The sequence below is a fragment of the Anser brachyrhynchus genome (assembly GCF_964034855.1).
Source record: "Anser brachyrhynchus genome assembly, chromosome: 4".
NCBI lineage: Eukaryota > Metazoa > Chordata > Aves > Anseriformes > Anatidae > Anser > Anser brachyrhynchus.
Window position 1 is genome coordinate 67814182 of NC_137698.1, and position 19136 is coordinate 67833317.

General features: G+C 38.3%; 1 protein-coding gene across 7 annotated transcripts in view; it reads right to left on the reverse strand.

Moving 5' to 3' along the window:
* The window catches only part of AFAP1 (actin filament associated protein 1), a 120066-nt gene that overhangs the window by 65434 nt on the left and 35496 nt on the right, over positions 1-19136 (reverse strand). For 6 of the 7 annotated variants that reach the window (XM_080592019.1, XM_080592018.1, XM_080592016.1 and 3 more), the window contains exon 2: positions 2518-2646. In XM_080592019.1, coding sequence (XP_080448145.1) covers positions 2518-2644 — 127 coding nt within the window. In that variant the 5' untranslated portion in view covers positions 2645-2646. Of the gene's footprint in view, positions 1-2517; positions 2647-8959; positions 9101-19136 lie in introns of those variants that run through there. The other variant, XM_080592021.1, reaches the window with a different exon arrangement.

Sequence of the window (19136 nt, forward strand, 5' to 3'; positions counted from 1 at the left end):
GAAAGGAAGCTACAGTACACGATGAGCAAGAATGAGTAGCCTGGGGAGAGAAACAAGATGCTGTTTTTAGAGGCCATGCTGGCTTAAACTCTATTTAAACTATAGCTCCATAAACTAGAGTTTATAGGCATATAACGTACAATCCTATGACCTCTTGCTTAACTGAGCTATAGGACTTCCTTGAATTAATTCTTTTTTTGAACTAGAGCATATCTTTTAGCAAAATATTCCATCTTGATAAAATGCCAGCAATGGCATGCAGACCTTACTAAGTTCTTCCATTAGTTCATATCGTCAATGCTCAAAACATGTGCTTTATTTCCACTTTGAAATAAACATCCAGCAACTGCACACTGCTTTTTTTGTTGTGTAAGTTTAAGAGCTCATTCTCAGTCATCCCTTTTCTACATCAAGATTAATTATGATACCTCCTTTAAGGACAATTTGAACGCATATTTCTGGACCTTCTATCACTTTTATGACTTCCTTTTGACATGTCTAAATTGTGTCTCCTTGAATACAGGCACTGGATGTGGGTATAAAGTTCCAGTAACAACTGCATTGAACCAAGCTCTGCCACTTAATATACGGATCTTATATGGATCTTGTTAATGGATTGTTCCTGTATTATAACATGTAATGGATCTTGTCACAGATTCTGAAATAGGCTCTAAAACGTAAGATGTAGGTGCTGAAAGGTGGAAAACTATGGGCCTTGGATCTTTTTATCATCACCCACATCTATAGTCATAAATTAAACATGTCTGGGAAGATGCTCTGATACAGAGAAAGCCATATCCATACGTTTAAAATCTCTCACCCTCAAAACCAGGGTGGATGGTGACAATTTTGAACTGCTTGCTAGGCACAGATCTTTGCCTGTGATAACTCCCACATCACACCTAAGAACTGATACAGAAAACGAGTCAGTGCAGGCCAAACCCATGCCAAGTACCACTCCATAATTTCACAGTGTCAATGCTTGACTTGCAGGGTCCAAAAATGTACCCAGCACTGTTTAATTTCCTACAACAGCTGTAGTTTTATGTCCTGAAAAACCACACACAATCCAGAACGAAAGGATACGACAATCTTTCTTTTCTGTGTTTGCACATTCACATTCTGTGAATGCTGTCTGACTTTTTGAGAAAGTCAAAATTTTTTTTAATAAATCTAGTTGAAAAGATTAAAAGAAAAACATACACTGTCAGGTCAGTATTGTAGAAGGTATTTTGAACTCCTTTAAAACATATCAAATTGCAAGTTCTCACCTACAGTTTTTTGTTTTGACACGTGCAGGTTATTTTGATCAGCTTTTGGAGCACAAAGCCTCCTTCCACAACATGTGAAATTGTTACCTGCCTCCTTCTGCTATTAGTAAAGTAAAAAATAATGATGGGTCCTTAAGAATGTGAAAACAGAAGGAAGGACAATGATCATTTTACAGCTCTTAGACAGGTGCTCTTAGAATCATTATGGCTGGAAAAGACCTCCAAAAGATCACCTGGTCCAACTGTTTCCCTATCACCAAATATTACTCACAAAACCATGTTCCTAAGTGCCACATCCAGGCTGATCTCCTTGAACTTGAATCCTGTAGCAGGTGTGATTTGTTTACATTTATTCACTGCATCAAAAAACACCATATCTTTTTTAGCACTGCAGAAGAAAGCTAAGAAATGCAGCTACTCGCAAAGTGGCATTTTTCTTCAAAACACTCTAGTATTTTTAAAAATCTAAACAACGGGGGTTTACAGTGACAGCATTTCTGTCAAATGTTGGGGAGACACAGAGGTCTCATAGTCCTGATGCCTCTTTATAAAAAATGAAATTTTGTAAGGAAATATAAAAGTACTGTTAGGAAAAATAGTGAGGAACATTCTTTGTAAAAGCTCTGCTGAAAGGCTGATGTATACAGCCAATCATTCATGCTGCATTCAGTTCCATAATCTTGCTGGAGATAAAAGCGATTGTGCAATCAAAATGTTTTTAGGAAGACAAAGGGAAAGTGAATATTACTCTACTTGCAAAATGCAAACCAAACACGTTGACAGCCATTTCCTAGCTCTGCCTTGGCACTCCTGTATCAGTCACACACTGGAGTCCACATCGAAATCAAGCTCTTTGATTTGGGTCATATGGCAGAGATGTAGCATGTAGCACCATGCACAGTGCTGTAGCCAGTACTCCTTTACTTTTGCATCAAAACTCACAAATAAAATTGCTGCCACAAATAAAATGAAGTAACTGCTATATCAACAGAGGTGAAAACACTCATCTATCACGTTATTTTATGGCTGAATTCACCCATGTGCAATGAAATTACTTCCTTTATGTCTTTTGCTATATTTTACTGTTGACTGTGAAGGAAAGCATTCAGGAAAATTCCATTTTGGATTCACCCTGTCTTTCTGTTTTTCTTCAATTTAGGGCTTGTCTTTACCCCTTAAAACAATTTCACTGAGCACAGACTTATTCTGTGCATTCTGCAATCAAGAAAACACACCCGACACTGACCTTTTGATGACTGTATCCTCAGGAGAATGTTAGTTATTACTGCCTTCTTCTCCCTGACAGTCGAAGTTAGATATTCATGGTCCAGAAGTTCAAGAAACAGGCGCAGCTCAACTATTAACTCTTCCATGGCTGAAAGACAATAAGAAAATTACTTTTTTCTGAGAAATCCCATTAGAAAAAAAGACAGAGTTAACTGTAATTTATTCATATTCATAGTTATTTTCTAGCAATTCTTAAAAGTGTACATTCTTCCCTGCTGGAAATAGACTGCATTAATTGGCAAAACCAACAGACTAATTCATTAGTGAGCACTACTAGTGTATCTAGCAATTACCTCAAAATTAGTGAAGAAAAGACACTATTCTTTCACATACCACGTCATCAAGCCAGTCCTGCACAAAAGTGCGGGAGTGGTAGCAATAAGTTTTTCTAGCAGTGCCCCTCTGGTTCCTCTCTTTTAACAAACAATTTCTAACTGTGCAACAAAATTAAAGCTTGATAAAACTTCCAGACACATTGATATTTTCCAAAAACTGTAGTGAAAGTCTCTACTTCCCTCACCTTATTTCTTCTGTTTGCAGTGGGAAAGTCATTTTTTACAGTGACTCATATTCCTACCATTTTTCAAACTCAAGCTCCCAACCTGTCACATAATTTCTTATTATTCCCTAGATTCACTGAAAATATGCACTTCTTATTTCACCCTACTTCTGCTATTCCAGATCTCAAGGCTTTCCAATTCTTTGTACAAAAAAATCACATTCCTTCTCCATATTCACAATTTTTCTCATTTTTGTTATCAACAAACTTTATGAGTAAATTTTCACTTCCTTCCTTTAAAATTACCCCTGAAGACTTGCATTGACTTGATAGGTGTAGCAGCTCAGACCATATACCTAAACACATTCTTTACAGCTTAATCATATGATACCTATTCAGCAGATTTATGAGAAGTCTATAGTATTTGGGCCCTAATATATAGTATTATAGTATGTGCGTATTGGAACCACATTTTCATGCTTCATTTCACTCATAACTCTGAGATTCCTTGGTCCCTTCACTTAAGTGGATTGTCTATTTTTATTTATGGTTTCAGCTTGGATGGAATAGTTCACATTTCCATACTTTTTGTATCTGAGGACGTTATCCTCATTAAAAGATGAGGGGAAACATTCATTTCATTTCAGGGCCGCACCTAGGATTAATCTCAGTTCTAACCTCATTCCAAAATGCCTCTACTTAAGTTTTTCTCTGCTTACTCACTTTTGTTTTTATAGTCTTTTCAGGGCCTAACAGGGAGACTGCTGCTAAGTCTCTTCAGACTTCTAAAAAGCACATTCTTTGCTGCTGACTCCCTTACCAGCTCTTCCCTACTCTTAAAGCCTTCTCTGATATGGTTGTTTACCCAAGTGAACCTGGAATCTATTTCTTCCATTTCTGACAACATTTGGGTTTTTAAATGGTCCTTGGTCTTGATACATTAGTTTTATCTGATTCTCGAAAATAGGACAGTGCAGGGAAACCTGCAGATGTCTACTATACACCTGCAAGAGGCTGTTGCTTCTTCTTGTCACACATGAATGCAGATGACACTTTTTATTGACAGATGATTGTACCTCAGCATACACTGGCAAAATCAACACACTCTTAGAAGGCACCAGAAGACATGGTAGTTGGCAATACTAAGGCATGATAATGTTTTAACAACAACAACCAAAAAATCACTTACAAATGTGCACTTGGGCAAATCTTTTCTGAAACACACTGTTAATTTACACATACATATCCATCCTGATCAAGTTTTCTCTTGGTGAATATGTTTTTCTACTAAACTGACTACTATCACTGCCATTATGTAAACAGTACACATTTACATGAAGTACATTTCTCAAAGTTTTTTACAAAGCCTTTTACATATAGACTAAAAAGAGTATCCAAAATGATGACAGTAAACCTGTTTACATCACTTGACAAAGTAGCTCATTAAAAAATTTTTTTTTTTTTTTTTTTTTTACAATCATACTTGAAGCTGACTAGGGGTCTGTTAGAAATCCAAAGATATTTCAGGACTACTACATTACTTCTAGCTGTTCACATTACAGATGAACATATAGCTTTTGAAGGCAAAATGAAGAGATTCAGAGCGATGATTTAAATCTGATTTGCAGACCAGTAAGCAAGATCACAGACTCAAGGAAAACAAATAAAGAAGACCTACAACTTCAAAAAAAAACCAAAACAAACAAAAAAAAACAACCAAGCAACCACCACCACCACGAAATACAAGTAATCAACTCTGTGTTGTGTTTTTTTGTTTGTTTGTTTGGTGGTTTTTTTTTGTTTTTTTTTTGTTTTTTTTAGAAATAAGATGTATATTCTATTACTGGTATACCAATATGTAAATGAGTCTGATTATGGTTGTCTTTTGCTTTTAGGTCTACTTTGATTATAAGATTACTTTAAACTATCATGGAATATATGAATCTTTTAATATTTACTTATGTGATATTAATTTCAAAAGTAATCATTACCACAGAACCTAGGCAATCATTGTGAAATCTAATCAGTATACAGTACTAGAAGTGTACTTTTTCAACTACTTTTATAGCCATATCAATTACTGTCAGTACATACTAGAATATATGTTCTTAAAAAAGGCATCAAGCATAGAAAATAGGGCAGTTTCAATTGCATGTATTCAATCAAATTTACTTGAACTGGCATCTTTTCTGGATTCTTTAAGGCAAGAGACTGTAAATAACCTGAAAGGGAGCTCTCCTTTTTCCTCTTTCCCAGTGAATATAATGTACAAGAGGAATACCATTTCTTTGCCTAGAACCTTGGCTTCTGGAAAGGAGGAACAAACAAGAGCAAATGCCAGTGTGCAGTGTGTGTAACTTTCTTCAGTTATTAAAAATTATCAGACCCTTGTAGTCGAGAGCTTATTATGCAATAGATAGATAGCAAAATGAGAAGTGAAAACAGGCCAAGATGGAGTTACAAGGCAAAGACAAAAAGAAGCAAAAGAAGAGGAAAGAGGAAACTGCTGCTGGAGAGACTACTGGGAGCTGGTATTAGCTCAATAGAATAGGCATAGAATAGAAATACTATCATGAAGTACATTAAGTGCATTTAAAATAAGAAGGATCTGCAAAATCTTAAGATACACAAATAAATAAATAAATAAATAAATAAATAAATAAATAAATGTAGTTGGGAAAAAACATGTTTATCTGTTTTCAACCCTTGGCTTGTTTTCTGTATTAAAGAATCTTCTCTTCTTCTTCCTAGAAATGTAATGATGTGCTCACAAAAAGTAATGGAACTGAATAATAGAAAATCCACATTATGCATATTTTCAGTAAGCAATCATTACTTCTGAAATGGAGACTAAAAATGAGAGGGTGATGCAAGTCCCAAAGAAAAACATACTACTCTAGTGAGAGATTACCCTTGGAAATCTGACATCACCACAAAATAAGAATAATAATCAGAAGGTTCTCCAAAAGGGGCAAATTTATTTGACAGTTCTGGCTGAATTCTCATTGTCAAAGGAATTACTTGTAAATGGCAGGTGGTGAAAGGCGGGGTGGAGCCCAGGGATGGTAATCACAACAGTAAGCAGATTTTATCTCGACTGAGGAGCAAAATCACATTCCATATTAAATGATGAGAAGTCCATTCTATGCTCAATAGGAGTAATAGGCCCCCAATGTGCTGATATAATTGGGATGTACAAATAAAAAGCAATGATACATCCAGAAGGGTTTCCAGGTCTGGCTCTCAAGAGTTTTAAAGTTTTTCAAATGACAGCACATAAAAACTATACACACAAGCCAGCAGAAGAATACACCAAGGTAAAAATAATCATAGAGAGGCAATTACATCACGCTGCAATTTTTGTTCCAAACCAAAATGAAAACCAACTGGAATTGAAACAGCATTATGATGCAATTATTCCAAATCTGCATTTAAGGGCACTAGTTTATATCTTTTTTTTTTTTAAAGAATATAAAATATTTTACTCAACTGATTAAAACATCTTTAGGAACAGTACAATACAAACCTGAAACAAAGTAAATTCATTTTCATGCTCACATCTATTGTAAATGCAAGTATTCAAATTTATCAGTAAACAAAACTATAACAGAAGTAGGAATTAAAATTGAGTTTAATTTTTATAGAAAACGCTCTTAATCACTTCCTTGCACATTGCTGAATAAAAGTTCTTTGGGTTTAAATCTTTCATTCTCCATTTAGTTTGTGATTTCCAAATGCTTAAGACCAGAACAGACCATCTAATTAAGATCTTCTAGAAGAGATCATCTAATCTGATCTTCTATACAATTCAGGCTAGAGAATTTCATCTAGCTAATCCTCTGTTAGCACAGAAACTTATATTTAAAAACACGTCTTCCAGAAAAGCCAAAAAACATGTGCCACCATTTTGAGCTCTACTTTGCTGGGGGGTGTGGAGTGGGAGATCCCATTTAACTTCCTGAAAAAAAGTTCGATTGGATTTACGTATCATCTTGAGGCCAACCTTTAAGCTACATGCAAAAATCAGTTACAGAGAATAGGTGTGCTTCAACCCAAATACAACTCCATACAATCGTGCACATACACACACACTACATTGGGTAACCATTAAGAGGTTTTCAAAATGGATATCCCAGGCTGGAGGAGAAGTAGAGCAGCAGTCAGTGGTTTGCCCATGAAGCCGGGGGCCACCTGCTGGGCTACATTAGCAAGAAAAAAGCCAGTAGATGGAGGGGAGTGATCGTTCCCCTCTAAGCAGCACCAGAGAGACCACACATGGAGTAGTGTGCCCAATTCTGGCCTTCCTGGTACAAAGCAGATATTGACAAAGCTGAGTGAAGGCTACTGAGATGACTAAAGCCTATGACAAATGACAAGGTGCTGAATCCCTGATATTTTACACATGAAAAACAAAGGCACAGAGACTGCATGACTACATTACATTAGCCCAAGATCACATAAGAAGGCTGGATGGGATAGAAAGTGCATCCCTGGGGCTTGTTATATCCTTACCATAAGACGATGTTTCCTGTAGAGGAAAGGGTAATTACAGACAGATAGCAGACACACCATTTATAGGCAATGAATACAGTACTTGTGAAAAGTGAATTCTTGTTCCTTATACTCTGTATTCACTGTAAAATCTGCAGAGCGAGATAGTAGGAGAGAAAGATTTAGTGGACCCAAATTCTTTTTTGCATTACTATCAAAGAGAAAAAGAAAGCAAATAGAATCAACTGGTATGGTCTTAAACGTTAAGATAAACAACACTACGGTGCCTGGTCTGCCTGGAGACAGTTTCTCTTGCTACTGAGGGCATCCTTTCATTGCATCCCAGCCCTCAGCTCCTGCTCCTCATAGTTGACTTCTTTGTTAAATACCCAGTCTCTCTGAAAAGGGATCTGTGATATAGAAAGGAAGGGGGAGGAAGAGTGAGAAGATGAGACTTTTCACTAGGACAGTTTTCTCACACAGTCCCTTCTGTGCTGCTCTCTTGACTATAGTATATGAGGTGTGATGTATCCTGTTAAGTATACTAAAAACCTGCTCTATAAACTAGAGAAGACCATTTTGGGTGTGCATGGTATTTCAAGAAACAATGGCAAAGGGGCATGAAAAAGGGTTGAACCCTAAATAACAAATGAAGCCCTAAAAATTAAGAATTAACAAGGAGCAAGTAAAACATATACAAGGAATGTCATTAGGGTGTTTTAACATAAAAATAATTGTATTTGAGCCTCTCTAAAAAATCATAACAATGATCTTTTGTTTAAAATTTGGAGCTCTCCAGACTGTCACAGACTCTTTCCAGACAGCTTAGGGCAAGAGAAGCAACACACAGCTACTAAAAACTCCTCCTGTCTCATGCATATTTATGATCAGCCTCAACGAGTGTCAAGGGATCGTTTCAGCCACAACCCACATGTATTCCTCTTTCTCTTTCTTCCTTCTTCTTCAGTTTCTGAGGAATTGGCTTTTACAAAACTAGCTTTCCGTAAAAGCTATCAGAGCTCCAAATACTGCTGTTGCAGTGCTTGGGTGATAAAACAAGAGGTAGGAAAGCATTAGGGAATGTTTGGACAAGAAACAAGCTGCCAAAAATCCTACTCAATCAGCTAAAGCCATGCAATGAGTGACAGCAATGCAGGAGTGTAATCCATTAGGATGAGGTAGATGGATAAAGAGTTTATTTTTTGAAGTCCAGACCAGTGTTTAAGCACTGCTACAGACCTCGGAAAGGAATGCCTCCTTTTAAGCAAGTTCATAGACTCACAAGAAAAAAAAAAAGAAAGAATTTAGTATTACAGGCATTTGTTTCTGTTTAAGGATTAATTATCTACATTGAACTCAAGATGTTAGCCAGAAAAAGAAAATACTGATAACTAACTAAACAGAAACTTACAGTCAATTTTTTCAAGTTGCTGAAGGCTTTCTCTAAAAGTATATTTTCCACATCAGATTCCTTTTGTTCCCAAAATAAACTTTGTAAAGCGAAAGAACATGGATTTCACTCCTTCTGCATGCTCAGCAGCCCAGGCAAGTCTCACCCTCCTGCATCTGTGCTCAAAGAGAGCATTCAGTTTCAGTTTCCTTTTCAGACCCTCATTACCCTACTAGGGCAGAAAATGGAGATTTTTATTTTTTTTCCATTTAATCATCTCCAAATGTATCAGGTGACATCATCTTGTCAGGAAAAGGCATCCCAGGTCTTGCTTGCTGGCTCCGGCATTAATTCAACTCCTCCATTACTCCAAACCACAAAAGATAGGCAGCCACGACAGACAGTATTAATAAACAGACTCCAATTCCAAACAAGCAACAGTCTCCTCATAATGCAAAAAAGAGACAGAAAATCTGTGGCAGGAGGTGAAAGTCTGCTCCAGACTCCAGGTCCCAAGAGCAGATGAGGCTCAGCTAAGGCTGAGACACACAGAAATAGATAACTCAAGTTAGTAAAAAGAAAGAAAAGCATTGCGGGACACCTTTTAAGTCCTCTTCCACTGAGATCCTCAGCTGTGCACAGATCTGTTTGTAGGTTAGAATTTCTTTCAAAGTTATGGATAATATACCTGGACTCTGCTGGATACATAGCCAGAAGAAATGTAATAGAGTAAACTGTTGAAGTTAATGGAATGGAAAAAACAGAGTAGTGAACCAATGACAGAGAAATACAAATATGGCAATTGTATGTGGTAACTGCACAGCTGCATCTGGTATTCCTTTTATTCATCAATACAATTTTTATTATACATATTGAATACCAAACTTAAAAATGGTTCAAAAAGTCTTGAGTATGATCATGGATCTGGTGTTAAAGACTTCTAGTTTGCAGCTAATTTAAAGCCAGAAATGAGATAATATTGTATTTTATAAGAACAGATCCAGAAGTCCTCACAATTTAATGTGAAGATGAAAAAAAATATATATTTTTTTTGTATTCTGTAACACTTTTTTATAGCACAGTTCTCACTGCAGGGTCCATTATGCAATGAGTAACTTCTATACATAGCTTATTGTATGGAGAGAAGCATGTTCTGATTTTTTTTAGGGTTTTTAAAAAAATCTTTAAATAGATGTACACACTGATACTGCCTTCTGTTAAGAAAATAAGATCAAAGAAACATTATTTACACAAATAGAGAATAGAATGGTCAGAAATGTGATACTCCTTCATGTGGAAAATTCCCAACCTTCCAGCAGTGTCCTAAGAAATTTGTCTAATTTACTGCCACCTTTTATTCTTATTTTTTGAGAATTTCATTATGAGACAGATTATTGTCAACAGAAAAAAAAATAGATCTTGAGGTAGCTTTGAAACTCAAGATCCATAGGTGAAGAATCATGGAAAAAAACGTGTTATTTTTTGTTGTTGTTGTTGTTTTGTTTGTTTGTTTTTTAAATCTGTAAAGAAGGTGCACAAGCAATGTTGTACTTGCACTCTGTATTAATACTACTTGCAACATGTACTGCTGCACTTCAAAAGACGATTGCATAGCTTATATACAGAATGATAAGCAAATTAAATGCCAGGGAAAAGCAAAACCAAAAATCTGGCAAACAAAGTCTGTAAGTCTTTCCTATTTCCAGTTTCCTGTCTTCTCTTACACTTCATGAACACTACATTATCAGAGTTATCAGATCGCAGCAGGAATCCCCAACAGAACCCATCCTGACATACCTAGTAATGCTCCATGAGGTTTCAGCAAATCCTTCATAGCAAAAAATGCTCAAACACTTAGAATATTAAAGATATAGCAGTCATATACTTGGGTAGATAATGACAGGACAAAGTGGTGGTGGTGGGCAGGGGGGTCATAAACTAAAAGAGGATAGATTTAGACTAGACATTAGGAGGAAATTCTTCACTGTAGGGGTAGCGAGGCACTGGAACAGGTTGCCCAGAGAAGCTGTGGCTGCCCCATCCCTGGAGGTGTTCAAGGCCAGGCTGGATGGGGTCTTGGCCAACCTGATCTAGTGGGTGGCATCCCTGCCTATGGCAGGAGGGTTGGAACTAGAAGTTCTTTAAGGTCCCTTCCAACCCGAGCCATGCCATGATATGATTCTCTGATTGTTCCCTCTGTTCCTTATCCAAGAGTATCTCTGGTTCTTAGGGACTTCATACTCTCTTAGGTGTTACTTGGAATGCAGAAACATTAGTTTTCTTGTGACCTTTTCTATGGTATTCACCCTTACAGTATCCAAGTGATTTGCAAAATAAGTTTGCTACAAAGCACAATTTCACAGGAAATATTTTCTCATTTTAGATATGGAACTAGAATAAGGAAAGAGTGAAAAGAGAAAGAGAGAAAAGGAGCTGCTGGTTCTGGATCCCGTTTGAAATAACTGATTTTTCAAAATACTTGGAACCATGCAGAACTTGTCTCATTCCTGCACACCTTTCCTAATCACTTGTTTAGGACTGCTCTGCACTTCTATCAGGTAGGTCATAGGACTTTGACTTCTATGTGGGCAGAATGCCAAAAACCTGGTCTCTGGCAGCCTCCTGGGAAGTCAGGTCTAAAATACTTGGCTTCTCATACAACTCTGGAGACACAGAGGATCCAGGCAGTGGATCCATTCCATTGCTCTAAGGCAATGTTAGACTGCCAGAAAAATTAGTTATCCTTTCTCTGCTGCAATTCTTTGCCTCCTTTGAAAACTTATAGGACACATAAACAAGTGCCCTAAAGTCAATCCCTTCTCCCACTACACAAGTTGACTCATCTTAGATCTCTGCTCTATGAAACATGTTTCATAAAATCCCACTATCGTGATAATATCACCGAAGATTCCTTGTTAATTAGTCTGTACCCTTACCCATTTTTTCCAAGCCAGAAAGAAAGTGAGCTTTGCTGCATCACTATCATAGACTTTCAGAGACCAAAGTGGGAAGCAGTTCCAAATGTAAGAGACCTTAAGGGAGAATACCTAGCAGGAAGCATCGTCTTACGTAACAGTGGGCCTCTCTCTCAAGCACCTATCTAAACTATAATTTCAACAGCTTTTCCCAGTCAGACGCTCAAAGAGGAACAATTTGTAGGTTTATAGAGAGATGAAAATCAGTATGTTGCAAACATCTCACAAACCAAGACCCAGTCAAGACGATAACAGTAAATGAAGTGTTCACGAAGAAGCACACATAATGTAATAATGACGATGGTGATGATGATTATAATATATGGCTCAGCATGTAGCCCCTCACACTGGAATTGTGTGGTACCCATGGAGAATATTTTTGGTATCAAAGCTGACACCAGTCTGCAGTGGAAGATAAGACAGCAGGATCTGCAGCACCAGCTAGGTAATGAAAGTGAGGACATACTATTCGGTGACATAGAGGTAAGGCTGGTGGCAGACCCTGTATGCTAAGCAAATCCATCAATGGGTGGCATGGAACAGCTCTCCTCCTAAGCTATGACTTCTAAGCTTTTTTTCCAGCATGCACATACACAACATACATCACTTTGCTACAGTTCACTTGGACCTCTGATATACCCAATTCATAAATGTAACCATGAAGCATATTCCCAACTGAAAATAATAATAAATGCATTTCAACAGTGGACTCAGCTAGCTCTGACAAAATAGAAAATTTTGATTATCTAACAGGGAATTTCAATTCCCTTTGTTACTTGTAGCCCTTGAGTTAATTCACTGAAATGGATTAATGTCTCCCTGGTTTTGCCTTCTCTTTCTGATTTTCCTTCATGATTACTACACAGACAGTGAAAGCAAATCAACTTTCAATTATATAGTTTCTTTCAAAAAATAAAAATAAAAATTGTATATATATATATATATCAAGTCACGCTCAGCTACCCAGAGCCAAATTACTCCTCTCAGTTCCTTCCTTCAGTGCATGCTATACAGCATGCCCAACAAGACCGACCAAACATTCCTGATGTAACTCATCAGTGCCGACTGCACAGTGAGTGCCGGTAGCCTGGATTTGGTCCAGCTGCCTTGGGCTTGGGCAGACACTGCTCAAAGAAGAGCCACAGCAAATGCACTAACTAGACATGAGGGATGAGCCAAAAGTGGAATTCACACTTGCTAATGGAGCTCCAACGACCAAACTTCAAGGCCCCTTTTTTTTCAGCTCCATAAATGTGTTTATAAGTGAAGGTTAGTCTTTCACTCTAAAAGAAGATAAGTTTAGCAAGTACAGTTTAAAAAAAAAAAAAACCATGAAAATGTGGGTCCAAGAAACTAAATTATGATATGCTTCCTTAGAAAGAAGAAGTCAAAAAAGTGCATTTTTTCATATTGACTAGAAAAGAGGTGCTAAAACTGCACCAATGATAAGCTGGCTCAGTAAGTCAACAGAAATTTTGCCAGTTGAGCTGAGGATTTTGTGAGAATTCAAAAATGCTATTTTATCACAAAAACTCATACTGCCAGCTTTAAAAATATGCCGGAACACTTCCTCAATTAAATAGTCTAAGACAACGCTTGGAGGTGCCTATGATAGTTTTAAAGAAAAGCAGCTGTATGCATGTGAAGTTCACTTCCTTGGCAAAACACTGTCAGACAATATTATTGTGAGAGGGCCTGAGACTAATATGTGTGAGCATGTTGCAAAGAAAGGATCACAAACACTCCAGAACAATTTTCATGAATGGGTTTAGACCCCACAACTCTGATGTGAGAAGTTGTGACACTACTATGTTACCAACAATGAGACAGGACATAAATTAATTGTAAAGCTATATACTGTCAATAGTCTGAGTACTGATACATGTTGTATTTTATCTCCAGCACTGATAAAGCAGAAAACAAAATATCAGAACATTAGATTTCAAAAGACTTTAGCAGGTCATGACATAAAATTAAAACCACGAACTCCTTTTTAAAAGTCCTGAAGTTGTATGTTGTTTTAATCACTGAACGTACAGTGTGGATCTCTGTGAGGTGGTTCAAATGACTGTAATTGGTAAAGTTTATGCACAAGCAGATCCCTGAAACATTAAACCCTGGATGCTACATTGTCCTTTAAAGGAAATCTCATCTTTCTCATCCTAACTTCAGTTACTCTGAAGACTCGTGTTGAGCTGTATGAGCAGAAAGATGAGGTGCTAGGTCAGACACCAAAGTGATCTACAGCACTCTTAGTTCTGTTTGCTGGGATGTTTCTTTAGAGAACGATAATCTAGGAACAACTTTTGCTTGAAAAAATGCAGATTCTTACAAATTTATTTAGCTACTGTTGGGTTTATATGTGATCTGCCTGTATACAAAACTTGGGCTTAAAACTGAACTTCCCTCACCAGACTAAACAAACATAAATCTATATTTATATTCTAAGGTTACCTAGTGAAATAAGTAAATGAGCTAATTCCACTATCAAAAAAAAAAAAAAGAAAAAAAAAAGGAAGGGGAGTCAGAGAGAAGAAAAAGAAAAATACACAATTAAAAACTTGGGTCCTTAGCTGGTGTAGTTCTCTTAGTTTCTGTGATGCACTAATTCATTGCAACCTAGGACATATATCTAATACTCGTGTATTGTAGAGATTTCATTTTAATGACAGATGTGTTTTGAATTTATTGTGAAAACAGAAAACGAATGTTTAACAAACACTATTAAACTGCTGCCTTTCTTGGGCTGCTGTAGACACCTTTCCTCTTCACTCTGATCATGATCCTCATGCCCCTTGTCCCTCTTTGTGATAGGGGGTTTGTAAGACAGCTTACCTACAGGTCTTAGGCAAAATTTACCTCTGTGGTTTTCACTCCCCTTGGCCGCTTTCTGCTTTCTGCACATTATCCATTTCTTCTGCATCTGGTTACACTGCCCCATATGTCTGGATCAGCCTCCCTTCTCCCTGCCAAGCAGCCTCCTCACTCCCATGAAATCCCTCTTTCTTTCAGCAGTCCCTTCAACAATAATCCTCACATTCTCCCTCACCGAGCGGTTGGGCCGTGTCTCGTCATGCATCTGGTTTCTTTATCTACCTTTAGGCCAGACCTTGCTCACACTTTCCCATGGTAAAAAAAAGTCCCCATTCTTCTGATCGGTTCCACTAACCTCAACAAGATGAGTTGCAGAGAAAAAAAACATATCTGTGTTTTAGTTATTAACAGCTAAAAAGCAGTAATTTCACTTCTGCACAACGGGAGCAAAATACACAAACAGTTGGATGCCTGTTTGCCTTGCCAAAAGCGGGAGGATGTAGTAACGAGCAGGAGAGAACAGGTCGGCGGCCGGGAAGCACTGCCCTCGGCAGTGATGCCCAGGCCCTGCCCTGCGGCTCCATCCTCCTGCACAGAGCTGGTCCCTAATGGCAGTAAAGGCACATGAAAAAACATCTTATTCTCCCATTGTACAGAAGCATTGCAAAGCTCTGAGGGTCTATGTCCAAAATGCTAGCATTACCAGGGGTATACAGTAGTGATGGCTGTGGCTGAAGAAGCCAAGGCAGCAAAGTCCAGGGCAAAAAATCATTCCAGGAGAACTGTAACGGATGTCGGCCTGGACTCTTACTCACTATGAGTCTGGGGGCATTTTTTAAGGTTAATGAGCTAATCTACCATTTGTAAAATGTGCTGCCACCGAACCGAGCAACATGACAAACACCAGTTTCTCACCGTTACAGCACCCAGAAACTTCATTTTTGGCTACATTATACATATCCTCAGCATATTTTCCTCATGACTGCCTGCTTCTATCAGCTGATGTATACCGTGAAGATAAAAATGGACCATTGAGTCCAGAGCAAAACCCTCCATTCAAATTATGCAACTACTTCTGACCAGACTTCAGTGGTATTACTCAGGAAGGGAAGCCACATTTTGTGATTAGGAGGTTGTGGCTCCGCTTCTCATCAGACTTCTGTCATGGCTGAGGAAACATCCTGATCAATATGAGCTTCTCCAAGAGCTCGGTAAGCCATCCAACACATGCCTTATGTTCCTGGATATGTTCCCAAATGGCTTGTTTAACAATATTTGTCAAAAGGTGCTTCCTGGTTCTTCCTGTATTCCTAAGTAACAAAGAAGATGCACTGCCAAATATCCTCCCACTGAGATCTCAAAAGCAAAAAGCCAGCACCCTCCCCCAAGAACAAAAAAAAGCAGGATTTTAGTTTATAGCAAGTTTGCATATTTTCTTGGGTTTATGCACATTGCTTTTCACAGACTCATAACCTAACTAGGAAACCGCAGACTGCTGCATCTTTTGGTCTCAGTATTATCAAAAATGTGCTGACACTATATAAATGTTATCCCATTGCATCAGAGCACAAACACCACGTGTCGCGCCTGCCACCATGCACACACCAGTGTGCAGCAGCCCCCCGCAGCCAGGCTGGGCAGGGAGCAGCTGGTGCGACCGGGGCACCCATCAGCCCAGCTTCAGCCACATCCACGACACAAAGGTAAAAGCTATCGATGGCCAGCATTTGAATGCTTCCCTCATCTCACCATCTGCTTCTGCTGCTGCTCACTTGAAAATTAATACGGATGTTGCTTGAATCAGGAGTTAATGCTACATCTGTCTTCCTTAACATTACAGATAATTATTAGACTATGCATACAACCCTTTTTGCAACTCAAATGGGGAGACAATGGCCTCTGATTTGACAGGTTCCTTCCTTCATAAGGAGAGACCAAAATGCTTCATTTGTAATTGCAGACCCTGAAACAAATTGAAGTGAATCTTCCTACTACTACTCTTTGCTCCCTTTTTCCCCTTCTTTTTCTTCTTCCCCTATGTACTTTGGTCAGAGTTAAATAGTAAATGAATAAAGTGTAAATCTCTTTCAAAGAACACAAAAAGGTCTTTCATAAGCAAATGTATGGAAAATTCAGGGCTGGTCTTGCTTGTATAAATAACATCTCCCAGCCCAATTTCTAGGGGCTGTTTGCCAGTCTTGGACAGTAAGAAAACAATTGAAATTTCACTTTATCCTCTTGTTCATTTATTCCTAATAGTTTCCTATTTGCATCTGATTTGCACTGCAAAAGGGAAAATGTGAGAAGAATCGAGTGTATATTGTCATAAAAGTCCTTAAGCTTAGCATACTCATACGAATCCCAATTCTGTAGCCTTTAATCTGAAGAAAGTCTCAAAGAGGTATTCCCTAGATATAAATTACAACATCCTGGTTTTACATAAGGACTAATTTCACAAAATTCAGGGGAAAAACTCTGAGATAGAAATCTTTTACCTTCGTTCCCATGTAAGTCACACTGGAAAATGCTTATAGGAACATTAGCAAACTACGTATTTTTAAACAGCCTCTTAGTAAGAACATTTTAACCCTATAACATGTATTCGTCATCATTCACAGCCTCTTCTTATGAGTTAGAAATCATTTACAATAAGAAAGAAAGCAGCCAAATCCACTTTCTTAGATTTTAGAGGAATTTCAGAAAAATGTATATATAAACAAAACAGCACTACCTCCTGTTTGAAGTTATAAAATGCAGTGAAGAAACCTTCTAAGAATAAAGTTGCCAATAATTTTTTTAAACTATACTTTGAGCACCATGGTTATAGTGAATAAGGTGCTAAAACCAACAAAATTGTAAGAAAGGATAAAATGCTCCATTGTGTCCTAGTCCTCTCCAGTTCTGTCCCCCTGTTTGCAGAGGCTCATGACGTGCATACACATTAGCAGAAAAATAATGCGAGATGATCTCCATTACCCGCCCACCAGCAAACCAATGACAGACAGCTGGCAAAAGGCAGAAAAGGCCAGGGAAAATGGAAACTATTTAAATAAGCCTTTGTTTTAGACCATTTGAGAGTGGCAGAAAGGTGCTTCAAAAAGGCCAGGTGATCCCATAGTAAGAGAAGCAAAAGAAGAGAGAGATGGGACAACCAGCATCCATGAACCTTAACGGTATTCCTTCAAGAAAAACAAAAAGGTTTATCTCAGTACAATGTTTTGTCTATAGGAATGTTACAAACATGCATTTGTGCTAAGTACGTTTTCTCTTCTGTGCTGTTTTAATCTCTTTTCTTGTGATTATGCTTCCTCCCCCCCAACAACTAATTTTTCTTAAAAGACATACTAAAAAAAAAAAAAAAAGCATATTATCCTTTCTTTTCATTCCAAATGGCAAACTGGTGAAAAGCCAAATCAAGAAACAAATTAGCATGGATTCTAAAAAAAGCCTTTGAAATTTTTCAGGTGAGAGGAGGAGAGCAAATAATTCATCACTTAACTTTTAGAAAGCAATTTATGCTCTCAAGGTACCGTAGACACATTAAGTATCTCATTTTTCTTGCCACTCTTTTGGGCTGCAGAGCACCACTCTCTAGTTTACAGCTGGGAAACTGGCAGGCTCAATGCCACCAAGAGGAGCAGCCACATGTGCCGTTCCCATGCCTAGGCTGTTCTTCCCACCTCTTCTTTGTGCTGGCATATCTACTTGATGGCTGGAGCAGGGGAATGATGACGGTTTGAGGTGCAACGCCTAGCTACGCTAGAATAACTTCATGGTGGAACAGCAGCATACAGACTACATTTATCTTATGTTGATGCTCTGTGGAACCTCATGGGACTGCAGTCCCAAATTCAGGCTGCTTAGAAATCGCTTTTATTCTGGTATCAGGCAACAGCAGGAAATTTGTGCCTGTAAGAATCATGCGGTTTCTCCGTCCGGGGATGGACAGGACAGGCATGCAGCCAGTGTCCCATCCACACTGCACGTGGGGCCAGTTTTGTGCGTATCCTAAAGCAGGAGAACTTCATGTTCCCTCCTAGGAACACCAGCAATGAAGGGGTAAACTGCGTGTTCTGCAGCTCTCCAAATGTACAAACTTGGTGACACCACCACTGCTGCACTATAGCTCCCAATTAGCCCTACAGACCCAACTGTATCCATCTTGAGTGTGTACCATCCTCTGTTTGAGACAAAATTTCAGAGCTGCTCAGCATTTGTCTAACCATTCCCATTAAAGGCAAAGTTCTCCCAGTGCCAACGGCTGCTGAGATAATCTCCAACCCTCAGCACATCTGAAAATCCAAATCATACTGTGGCCCTCCCCGGCTATCTGACTAACTCTATCCATTTTTGACAATGTTGGCTATTTTTGTCTCTGGCTTTTGTAACTAAAATGTGGATCTGAGTCA